The sequence below is a fragment of the Cibotium barometz genome, chromosome 14 (assembly GCF_041138505.1).
Source record: "Cibotium barometz isolate CiBa-2024 chromosome 14, ASM4113850v1, whole genome shotgun sequence".
Classification (NCBI taxonomy): domain Eukaryota; kingdom Viridiplantae; phylum Streptophyta; class Polypodiopsida; order Cyatheales; family Cibotiaceae; genus Cibotium; species Cibotium barometz.
The window spans coordinates 47,569,793-47,595,104 of NC_141059.1; the positions used below are offsets into that span (position 1 = coordinate 47,569,793).

Here is a 25,312-nt window from a genome sequence, read left to right on the forward strand (position 1 = left end):
AATGCAAGTGATGTTGAAAGCAAAGTCTGATTAAACCATTTATACAATATTTAAAGCTCAAGTAGTGTGAATTCTCACTTTTCCCATGCTAGCTTTTTACTTTTTCCATGTAAAGCCATCTTTTTTGTATACTTTTCTTTTGTTCATGCAAATATTCTATTATTCTTTTCTTTTTGCTAGCATGTAAGGTGATCGCTACCTTTACTCGCGTGACATATGCTAAATTTTGTTAGAAACTCTAACTTGGAATTGAATAAGAAAGTGATATGGTCTTGCGTGATGTAGGTTCTTCAGAGAGGGATTGAATCCATGGGGCCGAACTTCATCAGTTTGGTTGCTAGAAGAATTCTCTTCTTATGTAAATAGTTGGATCAGTGTATAAATCAACAACAAGAAAACAAGAAATAAACAAACTTTTCCTAGGTGTGCAAGGGGTCCATGTTAAGGTTGAAGCTCTTACTTGGGATATTTTAAGATGCTTTAATTAAGTAGCAAGCTTAGCCAATGTTCTGAGAGAATTGCTATGCACTTCAGTAAAAAGCAAAAATTAAACTTGTATGTTTGTCAAACTTTATCTTAAAAACCTTGGCATGTGATACTCTGTCTATCGGCATATATGCTGTGAGTAGTGCCACATGTGAACATGGGCTAACCAAGGGCACTTTTCTCCCTTTGATTTTTTCTCCTTGGATATGTAGTGTGAAAGGACACCACCATATTTATTGAATTTTGATATTATGGAGTTGACTCACTATCTCCACACATTCCAATGCAATCCATTGTGTAAGCATCAATGACCATCTACTTGCTTTTTGATACTGATTCTCTATGCGTCTGTCTAGATACCTCTGACTTAATCAAAGAGGGAAAGATGAGGAGGAGAGGGGGTTGGGATCCTATCTGGGGGATGGGCTCTAGTCTTCGTGCGTGGGATGGTGACCCAAATTGATACCTCTGACTTAATCAAAGAGGGAAAGATGAGGAGGAGAGGGGCCATGACCCAACCCCCTCCTTGGGTCCCCACTAGGTGATTAGGACAGGTGTCGACTGACACAGAAGTGAGGAAACTGGAGTGAGCTGAGTCATATTAGTGGATTTTAAGAGGTTAGACAGGTTGAAAGCAGCTGTAGTTAGCAGGGTGTTTGTAGTGTGATATCTATTCAAGTTTAGAGGTGCTTGAGGACATGTGGATGTCTAAGGACATTTGAAGGAGCTTTCTGTGTCAGATAGGGCTTCTGATATCTGGTTCTGAGTATTCTAAGGCAATTTTTAGCTGGTAAACGTTAGACAAGGGTCAGAAGAGAGTCAACAAAGGGTTGAGGGAGGTCCTAGGATTGTGGCAGTGAGGTTAGCTGATGCTGGAGGATAGTAGAGGATCTTGGAGGACATGTTTCTGCCTAGGGACAAGTGGAGGATTTCGAAAGCAGAAACTAATAAATTCTATGTCAACTAGGGCTAGTTTTGGTCAACTGGATATCAGTTGAGGTTAGGAGAGGCTAATATGTGTACATTCAGAGCTTTTGGAGGTCTGTGCGCGCTGACCAAGGAGGACAGTTTGAGTAGGCAGTTGGATCAGACAGTGAGGTTGGGAGGGTGTTGGGGTGCTAGGTGGACTCAGCTAGAGGTAAGAGGACAGGTGCAAGTCTCTGATTGGTCCCCTTGGAGTTGGGATTCTAGTGTCCCCCAATTTTGATCCCATTGTGTCTTCTTCTTGTGTGCCTGTTGGTGGTGTAGTAGAGGCTATCACCCATAGCCACCACATAACGTGCATGGCGGCCCCCACGATTCACACACGATGGTTTGCATGCTTTTGTGGAGCATGTATGGATGGTGATTGGTAAGATTGTGCCTTGAGAGTATGGGAAGATGCATGAATACAGATAGTGCTCTCCCCCGAGCATCCTTCACATCGAGTGTTGCTCGATGAGCACATTAGTCATATGTGGTCAACTATGATGGCTTGATAAATTTGCTATAGGAGAGTGATGTATTTGTCATTATTACTGGTGAGGGAAATAGCGAGGGAGTAGACTACTATCTCATGAGTTGCACTAGGCCAAAGTGCATCCTTGAGCAAGATACTATGGATGATCATGGGTTTTCTTTTTATGCTCACAACATGATTGTGGCAGGCCAATTCTACCAGCAAATTGGACATCGTCGGGGGAGTCTTGAGTTCCAGCAGTGGCAGTGGGAGTTAGAGGCATTTTAGTACTCTCATCTAGTGCTTGTTTATCAGGCTCACTCTTGATGGAGTACAGAGTCGAAAACACAGATCTTGCCAGGTTGTTCACATTTCTTCTACCTCAATGATGTCTTTGTACTTTATCAATGCGGTTGAACTTGATTCTATCTTTGTACTTTATCAATGCGGTTGAACTTGATTCTATCTTTGTACTTTAGCATTGTGGTTGATCTTGATGATTAATTATGTTCTATTGATCATCACCCCATCCAATTGTCTCTTTTATTTTGTATACCAACTTTGTTTTAAAATTTCATATCTTTTAAATTCCACACTAAGCGCTACTTGATATACCAAACATAGTCCTCCGCCGATGGTGACCAAACTTTGCGAGCATGTGGGGGGACTAAATCTAGAGTAGTTGGGTTAGCTCACATTCTGATGTACGCAGTTGATGTTTATATCTTATGAGTTATGTATTTATTTAGGATAATTGCATTTTAGTTGATGTTTGGTATATCAATTAGTGACCAGTGTGGAATTTTCAAGTTTGTTAGTGCTTGAGAGGCCATGGAATATCCCGCTCTTTCCCATGCCATCGTACCCAAACACCTCAGATGGTGACTAAACTTTGTGAGCATGTGGTGAGGGAAGCACATTGCGCTTTAGGCCCAAGCCGTAGGGCTTACCGAAGGGCTCGGCCCCCCCTTGTCTAGGCATATGCGCCAACGATCAGCACATGCTCCCAAAGTTTCACACCATTAGAGGATGTTTGGGTACGATGGCATGGAGAAGAACGGGAATTTCCATGGCCTCTCAAGCACCAAGAGACTTGAAAATTCCACACTGGGAACTAATTGATATACCAAACATCCTCCGATGTTCATTAGGAACTCATTGATATACCAAACATCATCCGATGGTGACAAAACTTTGTGAGCATGTGGGCCCCGCCACTCGTCTCGCAAAGTTTGGTCACCATTGGAGGATGGTACGATGGCATGGGGAAGAAAGGGATTTTCCATGGCCTCTCGAGCACTAAGAGACTTAAAAATTCCACATTGGGCGCTAACTGATATACCAAATATCGTTCGATGATGACCAAATTTTACAAGCATGTGAAGAGGGACCCCCCCACATGCTCGCAAAGTTTGGTCATCATTGGATGATGTTTTGGGTACGATGGCATGGGGAAGAGCGGGATTTTCAATAAATAATATGATAGCCAAAGTGTTAAAAAAATTCATAAACCATGAAAATCAACTAAAATGCAATGATCCTCAAGAAAGACATAACTCATAAAATATAAACATTAGTTAAGTACATCAGAATGTGAGACAACCTAGCTTCTTTGGGTTTAGCCACTAACTCAATAGATCAAAGCATAATGTAAATGAGCTACCTCAGCTTGTCTGAGGTTAGTCACTACCAATAAATCTAAGTACAATGTAAGTCAGAAACCTAGCCAGTCTAAGTTTAGTCACTAACAACGGGCACCCAATTAATATCATCATCTCTAACTGGTGGTCAACATGCACATTGAGGAGGTTGTGCCGGGTGCTGTGCTACGGGGGTGGTTAAATATCTACGGGAAGGTGTGCTCAAAGGAAGGATCATAAGCTGGTGTTGGTGTACTCGGGAGCTCAGGAGTCCCAAAAGCTGCTATAACCCTCTCCCTCTCTCGATGCCGTGCTATTGCAAGACGTCTCTATCTGTAAACCTAAGATCTATAATAAAAAATGGTATGTGCTCCACTCTGCGCACATGTAAGATCCTCTACTATAAGGAAACACTGCTCATGTGAAGCAGTACTGCTTCCAGCACCATCTCTCAAGGTGCCATTGGACTAGCACCACCCACACGCTCGTGTGCTGTGAGCTGGCTCTCCCAAAGAACTCTCTGGTATCCATCTGGTATCCATCAAACTCATGTGCACTCCACTCAATCTCTGGAGGCACCTTGGGCTCCTGAACTCTATTATCAATGGCATCAAGTACTAAGTCGCTAGTTGATGTAAAATCTAGAGGCCTACCAGTCCTAGCATCGACTCGAGTGAAGCCTGGATGAAGATCATCAATGTTGAGAATTCTGTATGTGGCTAAGATTGACTCGTGCTTTGGTAAGAAGGACATGCCGATAAATGTACTAGCTCCTAGGTGATGTAGGACAAATGGAAAAAATGTCCACATCCCAGAGCATATCCACCGGTACTATTTATGTCCTCGAGGCATAGAGCGCAGCAGGCGTCGCAGAGAAATGGTGGTGCATCTTGAGGGAGAGATCACCAAAAAACCTTTGTACGGGCCATAGATACAAGGGAAAGTAAGGAACTATCACATTAAAAGACCTGCGGAACTCCCAAATATGCAGGATTAGCTACTCTGCCCTGTGTTGTGTAATCCTCTCCATGATCATATGTTGCTCTGCCCCTCAGCGCTAGCACTCTCTACCTCAGTCCTGGCCTACTAAAAAATTAAAGCATATAAAAAATTGAGTAGTCTCTCTAATTAGATATAACTTAAAGAAATTTATAAGTTTAGACCTTAATTATAACTCTTTTACATACAAAAGAGAGACCTACCAGGATGTCAATTTCTCTCCCCTAGCACGCCTTTTTCGTCTGCAATGTTGCTCTAAGATGATCAATCTCTACTCTCACCTTTAGAAACTCTTGTGTGAGTCTCTCACTTTTTGATGTGGGACCCTACGTGACACAATCAACCACCATTAATTTTAAAAATATAGAAAAGTAGATATAAAGATGTAAACAAACAACTATGAAAAACCTAAAGAAGCAATGAATATATATAAATACCTCATTTGTCGGCATCGATCATAAAAATAGATTCACCACGTGCTGGATGCTCTCAGTGGTACTACGCATGTAAATCCCCACATGAGCACCTAGTGTCTCAATAGTAGACAAAGGTACATTGTTTTTTGGAGTCCACCGAAACCATATCGTAGGGGTAATCATGGGCTGGAACTTCACCTATATCAGGATCTATTTCCATGGCATTTATACTAGTTCTTTTATTAGATCCTTCCAGGTAGAGCAAAACTCCTCAACTTCCTTTAAGGCTTCTACATATTATTATAAGTATTGTTCTTCCCCCTTGAGACTCAGTCCAAAGGGGTTGTGTTGTATTTCACTGGTAGGCTTCCTGCAATCCATGAGCTTGCTCTTTGTATAGACCAAGAGTTTGATATTAGTGGATAAAGTATATTATATGAGTCAAGGGATCTTTGAAGTTTTATTGAAGATTGAAGAGGATAAGTGTAGGTTCAGCTTCTCTCCTTATGCCATAATCAATCAACAGGTTATGCATGTCTTTCCATGGCAACCTATTAGACTAATCAAGGATGCCATGCTTACCCTATATAGGTAGATTTGATTAACTTGCCATATTTTTTATGGCCTAGCATTAAGGATATTGCATCTTCATTAGGAAAAGTTTTGTTTTCTCCATCTATTAACTCACCAAACAGGAATAGAGTTGGTTTCAAAAACTCTAGAAATAAATACTGGACTAGCATGGTAGTGATATACCTGAAATGGGGAAATTTGGTAGGGTCTTGCTTTCATTGTGGTAATTTAGGACATTTCACCAAAAATTGTTCCACCTTAATTGAATCTACTTTGACACCCAGAGCTATTCAGATACAACAATCTCATGCTAATATCATGTCTAATAGACCATATGTCAAACCTTTGGATAGAGGGAAGAGGGCCATTGACAATGATGGATTTACACCTGTGTCTTATAGGAAGACTGCCATGAGATCTAAACCTAAATTTACCTCTGGTTATGCAAATCACAATCTGTATGTATCCTTAATACACCTCTAACTCTAGAAACTATTGCATCATTTAATGTTATTGACAAATTTGGAAAATCTTCTACTTCAGAGGATGCTAGTATAAATCTTGAAATTTATATGAATGAGGTTGAGGATGATATAGAAGTTATTCCTAACACTCCAGTGCCATGAAATTTGTCACTTACAATGTTAAGGGGTTAAACTCCCCTGTAAAATTCAATTCTGTTTGTAATTGGATTTGTGCTCTTTGATGTTGTATGCATACAAGAACATAAGTTGCACAATAAATATGCTTCTTGTTCTAGAACTTGGATGTGAAAGGATATACTTGCCCACTCTAGAGCATGGTCTAGACTAGACAGAGTTTATGTGACTAATGTTGATTGGTTGCCTACATTGTGCAATGTTGAGATGATGGACCTAGCTCAGATTTGATCTAATTATTTCTCCCTGATTGTACATTTATCTGAGTATGACTAGGCTAAATCTATGGTGAGTTTATGTAATAAAAGACCTTTTATGGTTAATACTTTGCTGCTTAAGGATGCTCTCTTCAATTCTTATATATTGCAACATCTGGGGACTGAAAAAACCCTGGTATGGATAGCTTATCTAAAGCATTTATGATGGAATTCTAGGATGTATTGAAACCTATGATCATTAGGTTGATAAATGGTATATGGTTACGTCAATGGATGGATCCCATCTACAAGCAAGGGGTCATAAAATTGCTACCAAAATCATTATTTTGTTCATCTTTTAGCCATTGGAGGCCCATAACTATGCTTGGCATAATGTATAAAATCTTGACAAAAGCTATCACCATCAGAATGAAGGAAATATAGTCACCAAAGCCACTTAAGCTTTGTGGGAGGTAGACCCATTCTCGATAACATATTTACTATGCAACTGTGTATTGAACATGCTTAGTTATCTAAATAAGAGCTCTTGATGCAGCATCTTGACTTTGCAAAGGATTTTGATACTGTGGATTGGAATTTCATAAAATATATTATGCAACAAATGGATTTTGGGCCTAGAATGTCTTTTGTGGTTTTCCTATTGGCTTATTCTTTTGTGGGGATTAATGGGAGACTCACTGATGCAATTTTGATCAGCAGATGAATGAGACAAGGATGTCCACTCAGTCCTTTGTTGTTTGCCAACCTCTTTTTTGTTTCTTAGAAGCTCAAGTTGATAAAGGAGAATTAGTTAGCTTACAAGTCCAAAAAAGGAAAATCATGGGACTTGGGTTTGCTGATGATACATTCATGTTTCTAAAGGCCATGAATAGTAACATTAATAAATGCATGTAGACTTTAGACTTGTACACCTTGGCTACAGCAGTATTGCAATTGAATATTAATAAATCAAATTTAATTGACTTAACAAATGCAGGGTTGGAATAGTTCAAGCTATTCTCATTCCTTATGTGTTGTATTTCCTACCTCTGTTGGACTGGAAATAAAGTCATATTAAGAAGTTCAACCCTCTTCTGTTGTTGTAGTTTTTTTAGGGTAGTTCTTCAGGCAATAATCCCCTTGCTCTAATTGGATGGAATGCAATAACTCAACCCAAAGACTGGGTGGTCTTGGGATTCTAGATGTTCACATGCATATGCTAGCTAGGAGAGCCACTTTCATGTACAAAATGTTTGACTCCTTTTCACTTTGGTGTCATTGTTTATCTTCACATATTTATTTTCATGGTGTGTGGTCTTTGGATAATTGGACTAAACTCTTATCTAACGCTCCTCTTAAAATTGGTTACAATATTGCTCAAATGTTAGTTAGATCATGATGGAAGTTTTATTGTGCTAAGCTGATTTGGAATCGTACAATCAAATATACTGGGAATTCATTGGTTGGTGAAAATGTATTTTGGAATTTTATTTTTAAAAGCCTCCTACTCTGATCTTAAAGTAACATAGGAAATATCTATGTAAGAAAGGTGTGAATACCACATGGAAAATGATGGACTCTAGGGGGAGTTACATTTCTTTCTTTATAGTCAAAAGAAATCTTAGGTTGGGCATGGCTTACAAAAACTCTTGGCATCTACTTCACACAATGGTCTTTAAATTATAGGTAACTCACAAACAGAATCTTGTAGATAGATTTAAAGATTGGTCCTTGCCTCATTCTGATGTAAACTAGTGGACTACTTCCACAAAGCAACTTTATACTCTTAAAAAGTCAGGTGACTGTGGATGTCAAATGTAATATAGCATGGCATATTTAAAAATCCAATGTATGGTGGTACAGCCGACAGGCCATCTGCTTGCTCTCCAAGCCTTGCTCCAGTCTACACCACTAAAAGTGCTCTGTGCTCCATCATCCTAGTATTGGAAGTCCCTCATGTGAATAGCCCTACACACAGGCACTTTTTACCGTGTTCTAGTGGTAGGGATTTTTTCCCTCTGTGAACACACTCTTGTGTGTTAGCCACATCATCCCTAGGGCTAGGGCTTCTATTCGTACTCTTGTACTCCACTTATTTCTTATCATCATTATCGAGTACTTTCCAGCATCGAGCTTCGTCTCTCTCGCTCTCTGAGCTTTTGTCATTGTGTGTGCATATGTGTCTGTGTGAGTGTATAAAGCATCTTCTCCCTCATCCAATATTGGTATCAGAGCTAAAATTTATGGCCTCGGCTTTAGTATCTTGCTTTTGGAGCATGCATGCATTTGACTGTTAGCACCCACCATTGACATTCGCACCTCCTCTTGCCTCGACTTCCTGCCACCATTCACCTAGACGCTCTCCTCATTGGCATGGCCACCTGTTGTCCTTTTTAGAGCTAGTTTCAAAGCTTGGTTGTAGAGCCATTACCTCCTTGCCATTAGTCTCTGAAGCGGTGAACTTTGTACATTGTTGGTGCTTTACATCTATGATGTTGTACATTCTTTCATCTTTGCTGTCGCATAGCTCCTAGGTAAGCTCTTGCGCTTCTCACTTTCCATAGATCTAGGGTTTTGCCTCCTCTGTACATTGGTCAGTTTTCTTTTTGTTGCCATACATTTTGGCCAACCCCACACACTAGCACTCCACCCAGATCAAGCTTTCAGAAACTTTTGTTGGCATTGAATTTCGGTATCCATCGAGTTTTTTTGTTTCTGTTGTTTGCTATTGTCTGAGTGTATTGGCTTTCAATTTTTAACATTGGATTTCTGCTTTCGTCAATTTGACCTAGTCATCCATTTAGCTTTCCATTTGGCACTGGACTTTTGTGTCTGTCAATTCTACTTTGTCAACCATTAATCTCCATTCATCAGCTTAGCGTGGTCAGCAGATTAGCCTTTGGCTTTCCACAATCAGCATTTGCACGTTCAACATTTAGCTTCAGTTGTACTTGATCATTGATCAACCATTCAGTTGCTTCTATCGGTTTTTCCCAGTCAACAATTGAACCTTCGATTTTCAGCTCACGACATCAGACTTCCTCGTCCATTAGCTATATCCGTTGGCTTTGATGACTGGTTAGCCATTCAGCATTTGGATTTCCTCGTTTAGCCATTCTACTTTAGGCACTCTGCATTAGAGCATTCCACTTCAGCATTCAACTATTTAGCATCAACTTTGAGCGTTCAGCGCTTAGCTTATGGCATTGCTCGACTCTTCAATCTCCACATTCAGCCATTCGATTTTGGCCTTCAACATTCGACTCTTGGCTTCCCACTTTCAATGTTCGGCTAGGCTTTCCGTAGAGTCAACTCTCAATGCTTGACTTTCGCATTCCAGCTTTCATCCATTAGCATTCAGAATTTGATTACGACCTCCAAGTGAGTAGCTTGGCTTTCAGCTTTCAGCTCTCTGCATTTGGTAATCAGCTTTGAGTGCTTGGCATTTGACATTCAGCTTTCCCCCATCAGTAGTCAACACTTGATTACGGCTTTCACGTTAAGAGATAGCTTTCGACCTTTGGCTCTATCAGCATTCAGTAGTTGGTTGGGTTTACACCATTGGCCAGGTTTACTTTCTTGGTCGGGTTTACCCCCATCAGCACTCGCCTTTCTACTTTGGCACTCTGCTTTCAGCATCCAGATTTTGGACTTTCGCCTTTGACATTCGGCGTTTGGCTTTCAATTTTCGTCAGTTGATTCAGTCAACCGTTTCAGCATCCATCCCATCAGTGCCGATTCAGATTCCCCCTGTCGCGTTAGCTGGTTCCATGTCTGCCACACCATCAGCTGGTTCCACGTCCGTCAGTCAACTAATTCTGACCTGATGACTTCGCCTTCAGCTTCCGACTTGCTGCTGCTGATGCCACATCAGCTTCTGACCTGCTAACTCTAGTTCAACTTCTAACCTACTAACTCCATTTCAGCTTCTGACCTACTAACCTGTTGATTCCGTATCAGCTTCTGACGTGCTGACACCACGTCAGTTTCCAACCTGCTAACACCATGTCAACTTCCAACCTATGGACAGTAGATTTCGACCTATAGTTTCTGCTTCCCCGTTGATTCTACCTACAGGTTTCAACTTGTAGATTCATATTTTGGTAAGTTTGCAAATGCATTGAGCAAACATTTGAGGTACTTTAAGCCACTTGAAGCTACTGCTTGTGTCAAATATACTTCAGTTTGCCCGTTTCTTTACAGTATAAAATGTCTCACGACTTAACAATCAGATGCAGGATTGTTTTGGCTCTAAATCAGTCCCCTGTTGTGCTGGCTACCATTGAGTCAGATTCAACAGCCCAACTTTTCCATATTGCTCTAATGCCATGGGTGATGCGTTAATTGAAGAGGATGTGGCCGTTGTGATCTCCCGCTAATAGCCGTCGAACACGCTCTGCCTCTGGTCATGCATCTTATTTTAATGATTCCACCCTTGTTGCTTTCGCATTACATGAGGAGCCACCTTCTCTTCTTGATGCCTTAGAAGATGATCATTAGGTTATAGTCATGCATTTGGCCTTCTGATGCCCTGCTAACATTCAGCAAATTTAGCAGAAATTGGCCTTAATGATTTGCTTGTGACGTACAGCATGCATTTGATGTTGCAACAGACATTGGGCTTTTACACTATTTGGTTATCTAGTTTATAGCAATTGAGGAGGGCATCTTGCGAAGAAGGTTTTGATGCATCCCCTTATTATCAGCGAACATTCGGATACCTTATTACATATGCAGTACCTGTCTTGCAATTCAATATGTAGTGTCACAGCTGAGCAGATTTCAACATTGCCCCAACTTCAACATTAATGGAGCAGAACTGTGTTTTATTTATGCTTGCTACCTACACTGAAGCTATTAGGCATCATGTTCTAACACTAAGGTGTCCAACACTGATAATTGTTTCTGATAGTAGCCACTTTAGGTTGTGAAGCTGAGTACAGTGCATCATTCACAACTATTGAGGAATGTGTATGACTCCGCTGTCGATCAGCAGATCTTGGTATTGAATAGCTATCTTCTACCACCATTTCTCACTCACAATCAGAGTGTACATGTAGTTGTGCGGATTCTGGTTTTTAATGCACGGACACAGCACAGTCAAGTGCATTATCATTATATCAGTTGTGGCTCCATGCAGAAGAGATTGCCTTGACCTATGTGCCTACACAGGCCAAGAGTAGCAGATGGGCTTATTAAGTCCCTTTTTAGAGTCATCAACTATACAACTTACACGTTCACACCATTCACTTCAGGGGGGGTTTGTTAGCCTAGCTAGCCTAGAAGTCCCTAGTGTGAACATCCCTACACACGTGTACTTTTTACTCTATGCTGGCAAGGTTTTTTTCCCATGTGAACGCTCTTGTCTATTAGCCACATCAGCACTACTAGGGCTAGGGCTTCTATTTGTACTCTTGTACTCCACTCATTTCTTATCATCATTATTGAGTGTTTTCCAGCATCGAGCTTCGTCTCTCTTGCTCTCTGAGTTAATCATTGTGTGTGTGTGTGTGTGTGTGTGTGTGTGTGTGTGTGTATGTGTGTGTGTGTGTGTGTGTGTGTGTGTGTGTGTGTGTGTGTGTGTGTGTAGATCACCTTCTCCCTCATCCAATAGATTCACGGATGGGAAATGCAATAGATAATGTAAAATAGCACCATAGACATACAAGCATGCATTTTGATATTGCCTTGATGTCAAAAAATGGTAAATTCTTGTTTGATGCTTTTGGTTACAAGCTGACAAGATTTTCTTTGACATTTGGTACATTTCAAATGGCTTCAGAAGATTTGCAAATTATCTTGCAGATGATCAGAGTTTGGTTTCTATGGTTCATTTTGTTGACTAGAAACAGAGCTATGTTAAATCAACACACAGCGTTTAGAGCTGGTCTTCCTTAGGTTATAATAAAGCATCAAGTACTAATGGATTGTATAGTAGCTGATCAGGGTCTCAAAAGAGACTCATCAACATAGTCCATATGACGTAAGATGAGATATTTGAAGTAATTTAAATTCTAATTTCAAAAAAAAAAGCAACCCATAAGACTTTGGATGCGATTTTTTAAAAAAAAAAGAATATAGATCTTAGAATATGTTAGTCTCTTGTCTATAAATATATAGAATATAGATCTTCGAATATGCTAGTCTCTTGTCCATAAACATATAGCATGCACATGTATAAGTATATGCAATTATGTAGATCTTCACATATGTATGTGTGTAATTTTGCACACTGTTCCCTCGCCTCCATGCCCAATTCTAGTTCTTCAAAACTAACAAACTTTTGAGCTAAATTTTAAGTAAGGCACCATGAATTTAGTAAAAAATAAATAAAGCTAGAGAAAGAGAGAGACTCATCACGCCCACAGCATTTAACTAAGCGTTTTCACAAAGGAAAAGGAAAAGATGAACGTGAGATGGGACTGCAAATGCTAGTGCCTCTAATTCTATTTTAAAAGAAAAAAACCACCTTTTATTTGGTTGGCTTAGGAGGCTTTAAAGGAGTCATGATTTGAATGGACGTCCGTGGTACATAACTGAGGGGTGGACATTTTAGGTTTAAGGTTCTATCCTCTATAGGGATGGATCATTACCCCTTGAAACCAATCAAAATAGAATGACCATGCCCCGTTTTTTTCCTTCATCAATGTACACATCAATGGTAAAGCTTTCAAAGTCCTCACTAAAGTTTTCAAAGTCCTTTCAATGTACACATCAATGGTAAAGTTTTCAAAGTCCTCACTAAAGTTTTCAAAGTACACATCAATGGTAAAGTTTTCAAAGTCTTGGTCTCTATTTCCAAGGCAAGCTATAATTTCAATCTTTTTTTCCCCAATTATTTGAGCCTTGAAAAAACACACTAAAGCACAATTTTCACCTACACCATATGTGGAGTCTTACACATTCAAGACCTCCCGATGTGCTATAGTGGCCCACAAGTTAAAATTTGTTATTTAACATGAATCACAAATTGTGTTGTATTCGTTATACTTTGTTATTAGTAAATGGGAATAAGGTTGATTCATCATTAAGTCTAACAACATTAATAAGATGTACTATCAAGTGATGAACAAAAAAAGAAGATAGTATGCAGCTACAAGTCATGTACCTTCTCATTTGCATTCAAGAATGTCTCGTGTATGAGTTTGGGATGACAATTAACTTAAGTAAGATGCACATACGGTAGCCTCTATCATATTTTCAACCTTCCATTGAGATATGAATTGCTTGGCATCACGTACTTGGATTAGCTAGGGAAATTTATTTATACTTTCCACCTTGTGGGAGTGAAGCAACATTTAGCACATGTTCTTGTCAGCATATGCAAGAAACTCATGAACAACAACACATCTCAACTCTAATTGGCATGCAAGGTCATGATGGTTAACCAAGTTTGATGAATTACATTAGCTCTTGTTGATCCCCTCCTTTTAGAAGGGTGTTCCCACTTCATCTCCAACAGAAGTCTCTATGGAAGAAATGCTACCTATACTCATATGCATATGCGACAAGCTCCTCTAGCGTCTAGCAAAATGGAGTCCACCTTACCATAAAATGCTATCACCTTACCTCTCCATCATGGGTCATAGACCCAACAATCCATAAGAAAGCCCACTTAGTATTAAAATCTTATTTTTTTTAAATTACATTTAAATTCTTTTCACCAAAATTAAAGGAAATTGTACTTTTGAACAAGCACATTTTAATATAATTACAACTATATCTTAAGAGAAAGTCTTCCTTCTCCCACTCATTTGAGAATGATTTTTTGAAGATCAAATTAAATTTCAAGCTAAAGCCAACCTAACTAACCTAAGCATTGCCACGGCATTTAACTAAGCGTTGATTCAAGGTTTTCACAAAGGAAATTAGTGCCTCTAAAAGAAAAAACAAACTTTTATTTGGTTGGTGCAAGTGTTAGTGGGCTTAGTGGGCTTTAAAGAGGTCGTGATTTGAACGGGCGTCCCAAGATTGGGCATCATGGTACGAAACGGAGGGGTGCACATTTTAGGTTTAAGGTTCCATCCTTTATAGGGATGGATCATTTCTCCCTGAAACCAATCAAAATAGAATGATCTTGGCCTGTTTTTTCTTCATCAATGTACACAACAATGGTAAAGTCCTCACTAAAGTTTTCTAAGTCCTTTCTAAAATTTTCCAAAGTCTTGGTCTCTATTTCCAAGGCAAGCTATAATTTCAATCTTTTTTTCCCCAATTTGAGTCTTGAAAAAACACACTAAAGGACAATTTTCAACTACACCACATGTGGACTCACACAATCAAGACCTCCCGATACGCTGTAGCGGCCTACAAGTTCAAATTTGTTACATAAATCACAAATTGTGTTCTATTGGTTATACTTTGTTATTAGTAAATGGGAATAAGGTTGATTTATCATTAAGTCTAACAACATTAACAAGATGTACTATCTATCAAGTGATGAACAAAAAGAGAAAAAGAAAATAGTATGCAACTACAAGTCATGTACCTTCTCATTTGCATTCAAGAATGTCCCGTGTATGAGTTTGTGATGACAATTAAATTAAGTAAGACGCACATGCAGTTGCCTCTAGCATATTTTCAACCCCCACTGAGAGAGATTGTTAGGCGTCACGTACTTGATTAGCTGGGGAAATTTATTTACACTTTCCACCATGTGGGAGGGAAGCAACATTTAGGACATGTCCTTGTGAGCATATGCAAGAAACTCGTGAGCATGAACACATCTAGACTCTAATTGGCATGCAAGGTCATGATGGTTAACCAAGTTTGATGAATTACATTAGCTCTTGTTGGTCCCCTCCTTTTAGAAGGGGGTTCCCACTTGATCTCCACAAGAAGTCTCTATGGAAGAAATGCTACCGATACTCGTATGCACATGCGACAAGCTCCTCTAGCATCTAAGACCACCTTACCTTAAAATGCTATCACCTTACCTCTCCATCATGGGTCATAGACCCAACAATCCATAAGAAAGACCACTTCGTATTAAAATCTTTTTTTTTTGAAAATTACATTTAAATACTTTTCACCAAAATTAATAGGAAATTGTACTTTTGAACAAGCACATTTTTATATAATTATAACTATATCTTAGGAGGAAGTCTTCCTTCTCCCACATATTTGAGAATGATTTTTTGAAGATTAAATTAAATTTCAGGCTAAACTTAACCTATCGTTTCCCAAACCGTACAAGTTTGTAAGCTCACTGTCTGGGGACACCAACTCAAAGAAAGAAGACTTTATCTTTTACGTTACACTGAAATTCGTAAACTTATTTAAAAAATTACAGAGATGCCAATTTTCACGAATGAAAACAAACAAGTTGGAACAAAAGACACTTAAATGTGAAGCTTCAGTAACTTCAATTTGAAGCTTCAGTAATATAATTCATTATTCAGTAATATAATTCATTATTTGTAAATTATGGTCCTTTCACAAGAAAATGCTTGAAGGAAAAACGACATGTGCAAACCGTTTAGTATCCTATCCAAGTTCCTAATATGCATGACATGCAATCTTAGTTCATTTTGCCATAATGCCTATTGAAGTGGTAATCCTTTCTGCAGAGTAGAGCTGATGATTTCCACTTCACTCTTCAACAAACTACATCAAAAATGCTGAACCAAACCATGCACACAGATTTCAAAATTTTAGCTTTTCCAAAACATATTCTTGCTGTCTGTCTTCAATTGTCTCTGCCTGAGAGAGAGAGAGAGAGAGAGAGAGAGAGAATCTCGTATGTCATCACTTCCACCATCAAACTTTGACACATGCAAGGACTGGCGTGGCTCAACCAACGATGGTCTTGTTCAAGTTCTCCAATTGGCCAAAAGCTGTCATGCCGGGGGGAATGAAAACCACGTCTCCCCATCCCTGTTCATCAACAAGACCCTGTTCACATAATTATCATGAATGTTACATACAAACTTCTTCCACTACTACTACGGTTAACTATTTTCCAACAAAATAGCAAGTGAAAAACCAAAATTTCATACCTCCATTTGTTTCAATACATGTTCAAAGCTGCCAACCTACATTTTATTTTATTTTTCAAACGTAAGCCTCAGGTGCATATAAGAAAACAAAGAGAGAGAGAGAGAGAGAGAGAGAGAGAGAGTATTTTAACAGCATATCCAATCGTATTATCTATATGACGGCACGGAAATGCAGGGAACACACACACTGAGGGTGGGCTTTGATCCATATGACGGCATGGAAGTGCAGGGAATGGAACTTGAACTCAGGATCTCTCAATTAGAAGCCTAGTGCGTAAAACCAATGTGCGCGCGCCCCAGCCCCCTCCCCCTCTCCCTCCTCCCCATCACACACACACACTAAGGGGGGACTTCACGTTACTGTTTGATGTTAGGAAACTTAAAATATCCTACAAATCACTTTTTTAAGTTAACGTGTAATTACACAAGCCACTACCTGTATGTCAGTGTTCACTTGAAGTGACAGATGGACCTTTTGCTGCACTTTTGATGCTCTTTGAAGTGCTTGGTCTAAATCTTCCTGCAAATAACCAGTCATAGAATGAACGTTTTCTTATTGCCAAGGTAATAAATGAACCCCTGGATAGCTACCATTGAAGAAACTGTAACCCCTGGATAGCTACTGTGTATAGTTTGGCTCCATTGAAGTTTCAGAAAATTTTCTTTGATTCAAGCAATCTTGGTTTGCTAGATGAAAGTAGAAGAGACTATACCACACCTTGCAAAAGAAGATCGGACAAAATCGTGTGTCATTGCTTCTCACGATCAAGTTATTCAACTGCCATTACACAATTCAAATCAGCATGATCTCTTGGACAACTTATTCCAAAAAGTTTGCAACGTAAATCCAACTTAATGTCAAGTTATTGGACTGCCATTACGATTCAAATAAGCATGATATCTTATTGGACTGCCATTACCATTCAAATCAGCAAATAAGCATGATGCCTGGGCACAATTTATCCACTTTTTCCATTGGACTAGCTCTGAATGTCGATATTTAGGTTGATTAGAGCCACAAAACTTCCTTACATGTTCTGACATTAGACAAGCCGCAAAGCCACTATCTTCCTAGCAACCCCCGAGACTAGACAACCCCAGGGGCCTATCAATCAGCAAAGCCTTTGCCAGGTTTAGTATTGGGTCTTAGGCATAGTTAAAAAAGCAACTTCTTTTCAGGAAGTAACTCCTAACTTAAGAAAGATTTGGTTACTTTAAGAAGAACACTTGCTAATGTTGGGTAAATAATTCTCAAATAGCTCTTTCTTCTGTTCTTCTATCTTCTTGATATGTGATTCTTCTTAACCATTGCAACTGTACAAGACTCGAACACGAAATTTCAATCCTTTTTGTAGCCTAAAATCTCCCCACAATTCATTTAACAAAATATCAATGGAACAAAATTACAGCAAAAAGAAAATTCATAATCAAAAAATAAGGTTGACTGTACCTGGAAGACCGGCACTCCATCAAACGATGTGCCTTTTTCTTCAATGTGCCCACTTACCTGTAGAGTGTTCCACCACAAGAATGTAGATTGTCATAAGATTTGCCACAACCCACCCCCCCCCCCCCTTCCCCCCAAATTTATTTCATTTAAAAAAAAAAACTTGAAAGGCCATTAGATAGAGTGACAACAAAGTTAAATCCCACTAGTGCTTAATGGTATCCTCATGCAACTACACCATAGAGAAGAAGATGGTGTCGGACTCACACACTCACACACACATTAACCTGCACATTAGGGTTAGGTGCAGGAAGAAGAAGCTCACACGAAAATGAGAGAGAGAGAGACAGAGAGAGAGAGCCAAAAGTGTGGTGGCCACAAAATGCAAGTCAACCCTTGCATGTGTGTCACATCCATATAATATAGAAGTACAAAATGTAGAGTGTTCTTTCACACTTGATATCCAAGGGGAAAAACCACATGGGAAAAAGTACCCTTGCTAAAGCCCTATTCACACATAGCACTACCATAAGTGAGCATATGCCTACAAATCCCCCCTTAGTGAAAGTGTGAACCTGTACAAGGTAGTAGATCACTCTCTGTATGAGAGTAAGCCCAAAGCTTTGCGGAAAGCTTCAAACTTTTCTCGAGGTAAAGCCTTTGTGAATAGATCTGCAACATTATCCTGTGTAGGGCCTGCATGTAACCTCTCTCTGACATAGTGATAATGAATCTCAATGTGCTTGGTACGTGCATGAAATACCGGATTTCGTGCCACGGCCATAGCACTCTGGCTATCAGTGAGAATGGTGGTGGGTGTCTGCTGACACTCACGAAGATCAATCAATAATCTCTTCAACCATACACAATCTACTGTAGCTGTGAAGACTGTCCTGTACTCAGCCTCACAAGTAGATGTGGCAATAGTGGGTTGCTTTTTGCTCAACCAAGATATGCATGAACTGCCAAGAAAAAAACAATTCCCACTCGTGGATTGCCTGGTATCATAATCACTAGCCCACTGTATGCATAAAGCTGCAAGCTGCCCCCCTTGGGATAGAACAAACCAAGATCCAAGGTACCCTGAAGATAACGAAAAATGCGTTTGACTGCTTGCCAATGCTTTGTGCCTGGGCTGTGCATGACTTTGCCCAACAAAGACACCCCAAAAGATATGTCTGACCTAGTGTTACACAAGTAAATGAGGCATCCCACTGCCGCCTCAAATGGTGTTATGGTTTTCAAAGCTTTTGTTGGACACCTGTTCAACACATGAGTTGCACACATTATAGCTTCCATCCAAAAATTGTGAGGCAACTTTTGTGCTTTCACCATGCATCTTGCCATCTCCATGAGAGATCTATTTTCCTCTCCGCTACACCATTCTGTTGTGGTGTATAAGGCACCGTACATTGGTGTTTGATGCCCTTTTGAAGCATATAATCCTTAACTGCATTTGACATGTATTCTCCACCTCTATTTGAGAGTGTTTGGACTTTACATCCACACATATTTTCAGCCATTGCTACGAAGTGTCGAAAGCATGTAAACACCTCTGCTTTCGCTTTCAAGGGGTAAACCCAAGCAAACCTGGAGTAGTCATCAATGAATGTGACGAAGTAAAGATGCCCTCCTATGGATGGTGTCCGCATTGGACCACATACATCACTATGTATGAGCTGTAGTTTACTTTCAACTCTAACAGCTCCATCTTTGGGGAATGGTTTACGTTGCATCTTTCCCAAAATACACCCCTCACATACATGTCTTGTTGGAGACTCAAGAGGCGGCATATTATCAACCATATGATGCTTCTGCAAAAGCATCAAACTCCGAAAATTTACATACCCAAAACGAGCATGCCATAGCTCTGCATCATGCATAGCAGGAGTGTGGGCAGCCACTGTATTTGCATCATAAGTACGCTTGTCATAGTTGTCCAGCTTATACAAGTCTTTGTATCGAGTTCTAGAAGTGACTATTTCATAACCCTTTGATGGGTCTTTTACCAAACACTTCCCATCTTCAAATTCAACCTTTAAACCTTAATCGTTTATGGCTGAGACGGAGAGCAAATTTTTCTTTATCCCTAGAACATACAACACATTTTTCATACATATATTGGCACCATTGGCTGCAATAAGTATGACATTGCCGATTCCCTTTACTAGATATGTGGTATGATCTGCACATGATACAGTGCGGTCATTTGAAGCATAAACCAAGTGCTGAAATACATCTTTGCATGAAGTGATGTGGCTCAAAGCACCACTATCAAAATACCATGATACATCCTATCTGCCAGATGCAATGCAAGACATATCATTGTCTGAAGCACTTGGTGTCTCACTAGTGCATGGAAGTGACTATTTCATAACCCTTTGATGGGTCTTTTACCAAACACTTCCCATCTTCAAATTCAACCTTTAAACCTTAATCGTTTATGGCTGAGACGGAGAGCAAATTTTTCTTTATCCCTAGAACATACAACACATTTTTCATACATATATTGGCACCATTGGCTGCAATAAGTATGACATTGCCGATTCCCTTTACTAGATATGTGGTATAATCTGCACATGATACAGTGCGGTCATTTGAAGCATAAACCAAGTGCTGAAATACATCTTTGCATGAAGTGATGTGGCTCAAAGCACCACTATCAAAATACCATGATACATCCTATCTGCCAGATGCAATGCAAGACATATCATTGTCTGAAGCACTTGGTGTCTCACTAGTGCATGTGACCAAAAAAGTGTACTCTTCCTGAATTACATTAGCTGATTGCTGTGCTTTGTCATCAGAAGAGTCTGCTACTGCATTGCCTGCTTCTTTCCTTTTCTCTTGCAATCCGCTTTCTACATTCACTGATGTAGTGTCCAGCTTATGGCAGTAGTGACATTTGCCCTTCTTTTTGGGCTTGTTTGCATCCCCTTTGTCAGACTTTTCACCACCAGAAGAGAGCTGTCCATGACTAGCCTTGCAAGACTGTTGTCCCCCATGCCTAAAGCTCTTTGCTTTACCCTTATCCTTGGCTGTAAATGCCTTGTCTCCACCACGGTTTCTCGATAAGTTTGCTCTTGTTTGCTCTTCCTGCAAGAGTAAACCCACCAGCTCTTCAAAAGTGACAAGATCACCACCTCCTCTCATAGAGAGGTTGAGAGAGGTATGAAAGCCCAAGTAGGTGAAGGCCTATGCACTGTTAGGGTTAGGGTTTGGGGATGCTGCAAACACAGGCATGGAGAGCAACAGAGAGAGAACACGACTGCTTGTATATTCAGATGATAAAAATGTGAAGTACAATAGCCACATAATAAGTGACCTAAAAGGATGTGTTCACATGTCCGGCCATAAAATGTGCCGGGTGGACCAAAACACTTATAAACTGCTTATAAGTGTAACTAAGCTAAACTGGGGGGAAAAACCTCCACTAACTGAAGTAAAAAGTGCCCCAGTAATCTACTGATGATCACTAGCACTCCTCTGGGTGCATACACAGCATAAAACCCAACAAACCCCCCTGGAGTGATATGCGATCACTGTACATCATCCACCAAAAGGAAACAAATTCAAAGCAGTGCGGAATGCTTCGAATTTCGGACGTGGTAATGCCTTGGTGAAGATGTCTGCCACATTCTGGTCTGTAGGACAGTAGATCAGACTGATATCTCCTGCCTGGAGTCTCTCCCGAACAAAATGATAGTGAATCTCAATGTGTTTCGTGCGAGCATGAAACACACGATTCCTGGCCACAGCAATGGCACTCTGACTATCAGTATAGATAGGTGTAGGCTCCTCCACTGAAATATCCATATCAGTCATGAGACGACGCAGCCAAACACACTCAACAGTAGTAGTGTAGGCTGCTCTGTACTCTGCCTCACAAGACGAAGTGGCCATTGTGGTCTGTTTCTTGCTTAGCCAAGAAATGCATGAAGAGCCAAGAAAGAAACAATTTTCCACTAGTGGAATGTCTGGTATCAAAATCACCAGCCCAATCTGAATCACTGTAAGCGTATAACTGCATGTCACCCCCCTCAGGATAAAGCAATCCAAGAGACAAGGTACCCTGCAAATATCGGAATACACGCTTCACAGCTTGCCAATGTGACAACCGTGGACTGTGCATGAATCTGCTCAACTGAGAAACTGCATACTGAATATCTGGCCGTGTAGTACACAAGTAAATAAGGCACCCAACAGCCTGAGCATATGTAGTGGCATCAAAGGAAATACTGTCATCTTGTAGTGACAGTTTCATCCCAGGCTCCATAGGAGTACTAATAGGCTTGCAATCCTGAAATTTAAACTTCTCCAGAAGTTTAGCAACATACCGAGATTGCAACAACCCAATGCCTCTGTTATCCTGCACAAACTGTATGCCCAAATAGTAGTGTACAAGCCCCATATCAAACATGTCAAATGTCTGTTGTTGCAGTATCTCTTTAAAAGCTGCAATTTTGTCATCATTTGATCCCATGAGCAAGAGATCATCTACATAAAGACTGATGACCAGCAGATCTGTCTCTTCTTTCTTTACATACAGAGTGGCTTCTGATGGACTGTTCACAAATCCCTGAGTGAGTAGAAAAGCATCTATTTTTGCATACCAAGCTCGTGGAGCTTGTTTCAAACCATACAAGGCCTTTTTCAGCCTGCATACTTTCCTTTCATGACCATGTTCAGCAAAACCCATGGACTGATATACATAAACTTCCTCCTTGAGGTCCCCATGTAGGAATGCAGTCTTTATGTCCAACTGGTGAACAACCCAACCACGATGTGCAGCCAATGCAATGACACACCTAAGTGTCGACATACGGGATGTAGGAGCAAATGTCTCCTCATAATCAATGCCCTTCTTCTGTGCATAGCCCTTTGCAACTAGACGGGCTTTGTACCTGTCAATGGATCCATCTGCATGTCTTTTCAACTTATAGACCCATTTAGTACCAATTGCTTTCTTGCCTTTGGGCAGATCAACCAAATCCCATGTTTGATTCCTTTTAATAGAATCAAGCTCATCCTGCATGGCTTTGTTCCAATGCACATTATCTCGTGCATCCACAAATGAATCAGGCTCATCATCATCCTGTAAACTGGCTACCATAACCAGATTCAAATCCATGATGTGTGCATGCTCATTGGTCCGTGTCTCCCTACGAGTACGACCACCAAGAGGACCCTCTAGATGGCTGTCCTGTAATGTCCTCAAATACCATCTAGGTATGTGTCTAACCTGTGGTGCCTGCTGCCCCATATTTAGTTCAGCTTCTGGCTCAATTTGCTGCTGAATTTCTGCACCACCTTCATCATTTGCTGGCTGTCCCGTACCCTCATGAGTTGGATCACCAACTGTGGAATGAAACTCCGTAGGTAGTAGACCTTCAAACACATCATTTTCAGCCTCATTTGCATCATAACCAGCCATGGATATTTCTGATTTTTCATCAAAAATCACATCCCGACTAGTGAATATCTTCCTGGATAGTGGGTCATATAACCGGTAGCCCTTGCTCTCACGGCTATACCCAACAAAAATGCATTTTGTGGTTTTATCATCCAACTTCCTCCTCAACTCTTTGGGTATGTGTGCATATGCAAGACACCCAAAGATACGAAAATGTGATACCGAAGGCTTGCGGCCATGCCAAGCCTCAAAAGGAGTAATGGAAACCAATGCCTTTGTGGGACATCGATTCAAAATATGACAAGCACACATGACAGCTTCCACCCAAAAGATATGTGGTAGCCTCTTTGCCTTTAGCATACATCTGGCCATCTCCATGAGTGACCGATTCTTCCTTTCTGCAACCCCATTCTGCTGTGGAGTATAAGGAGTAGTATACTAATGTTTTATACCTCTACTCTCAAGAAAGGAATTCAACATGTGTGACATATATTCCCCCCCTCGGTCAGAACGGAGAGTCTTAACCTTGCATCCTGACTCTCTCTCAGCAAGTGCTACAAAGGCCAAAAATGCATCATATACCTGTGATTTCTGTGTCAAAGGATAGACCCAGCATATACGAGAGAAGTCATCAATAAATGTTGCAAAATGGAAGCAACCACCTAATGACTTCGTCTGCATGGGACCACAAAGATCACTGTGTATAAGCTGCAACTTTGCAGTTGCTCGTAGAGCCTGATCACGTGGGAAGGAAAACCTATGCATTTTTCCCAAAATACATCCTTCACAAATGTGATCTGGAGGCTTCTCCATGAGAGGTAGATCTGTAAACATGTTATGTCGCTGCATAAGCATAAGACTACCAAAATTTACATGCCCCATGCGAGCATGCCATATAACTCCGCATCAACCATAGCTGGAGTAAGAGTGAATGCATTATAAACAGACTGATCCACTGGCTGAAATGCATCCAACTGATAAAGTCCATGACATAATGTACCAGTAAGCATCAAGGTCAAAGCATTAGCTTTGTCTCTGACCATGCATTTATCATCATCAAAGTGGACTTGCATACCACAATGTGCTAAAGAAGAAATGGACAACAAATTCTTCTTTATCCCTGGTACATATAAGGCATCTGTAAGGCGGAGAATAGAGCCATCAATGGCTGTGAGCTGAATCTCCCCAATGCCACGAACTGGATATGAAGCATTGTTGGCACACTGAACAGTTTTGCCAACAGGGGCAGGGCCAACATGACAAAACAAATCCCTGCGAGATGTGATATGCTTTGACGCACCACTATCAAAATACCAAGTACATGCATGCTCTGTCATACTGAGTGCCTGTGAAGACCAAGAGACATCATAGCTGCATGTATAGAAACAGTAATCCCTGTCCTCAACAAAAGAAGCAGTCTCTGGAGGAGCTTTAGAGGCATCATTTACAGACATCCCAGCTTCCTTTGCCTTCTCTTTGGCAATCCTCTTTCTACATTCAGTGATGTAGTGACCTGGCTTCTTACAGTAATGACATTTGCCCTTCTTCTTGGGCTGTCCATCACCTTTCTTGGTATCCTGAGATGAACCACCATCACCTGAATTCTGATTTGAACTCTTTGGCTGAGTTTTTCCTTTCCCCTTTTGACCTGTAGTAAATGCTTGTTCAGCACTTGTGTTCATATTCATATTCTTCCTCATTTGCTCTTCTTGTAGCAAGAGAGCAACAAGTTCCTGATACTTAAGGGGTTCAGCAGCATTCCTCATGCTGAGGTTCAAAGAGGTATGAAAAGCCAAGTAAGATCTTGGCAAAGAGTGCAAGATGGTGGACACAAGCTGTGTCTCAAGAATAATCTCATCCACATTGATGAGTTGCTCTCTCAAATCCTGCAGCTTGTTTAAGTGGCTAGACATATCATCTCCTTCATTCATTTTTTGATTTTCCAGCTCTCTTTTCAAAAATGAGATCCGAGCCTCATTACGAGCAGCATACATCTGCTCCAAAGTCACCCATGCATTCTGTGAAGAGCCAGTTGAACGAATATGA

At 40.4% G+C, this 25,312-nt stretch overlaps 1 protein-coding gene across 14 annotated transcripts in view; it reads right to left on the reverse strand.

Annotated features, from left to right (window-relative positions):
- LOC147632113 (protein TIC 22, chloroplastic-like) overlaps positions 1–25,312 on the reverse strand; it is a 179,959-nt gene that overhangs the window by 80,041 nt on the left and 74,606 nt on the right. For 3 of the 14 annotated variants that reach the window (XM_086808712.1, XM_086808724.1, XM_086808723.1), the window contains 5 exons: positions 17,857–17,913; positions 17,125–17,184; positions 16,843–16,926; positions 16,407–16,442; positions 15,734–16,302 (listed from right to left, as the gene is read on the reverse strand). The exons of 6 other annotated variants lie outside the window; for them this stretch is intronic. In XM_086808712.1, coding sequence (XP_086664838.1) covers positions 16,201–16,302; positions 16,407–16,442; positions 16,843–16,926; positions 17,125–17,184; positions 17,857–17,913 — 339 coding nt within the window. In that variant the 3' untranslated portion in view covers positions 15,734–16,200. Of the gene's footprint in view, positions 1–15,733; positions 16,303–16,406; positions 16,443–16,842; positions 16,927–17,124; positions 17,185–17,856; positions 17,914–25,312 lie in introns of those variants that run through there. 5 more of the 14 variants (XM_086808713.1, XM_086808725.1, XM_086808720.1 and 2 more) reach the window with 4 other exon arrangements.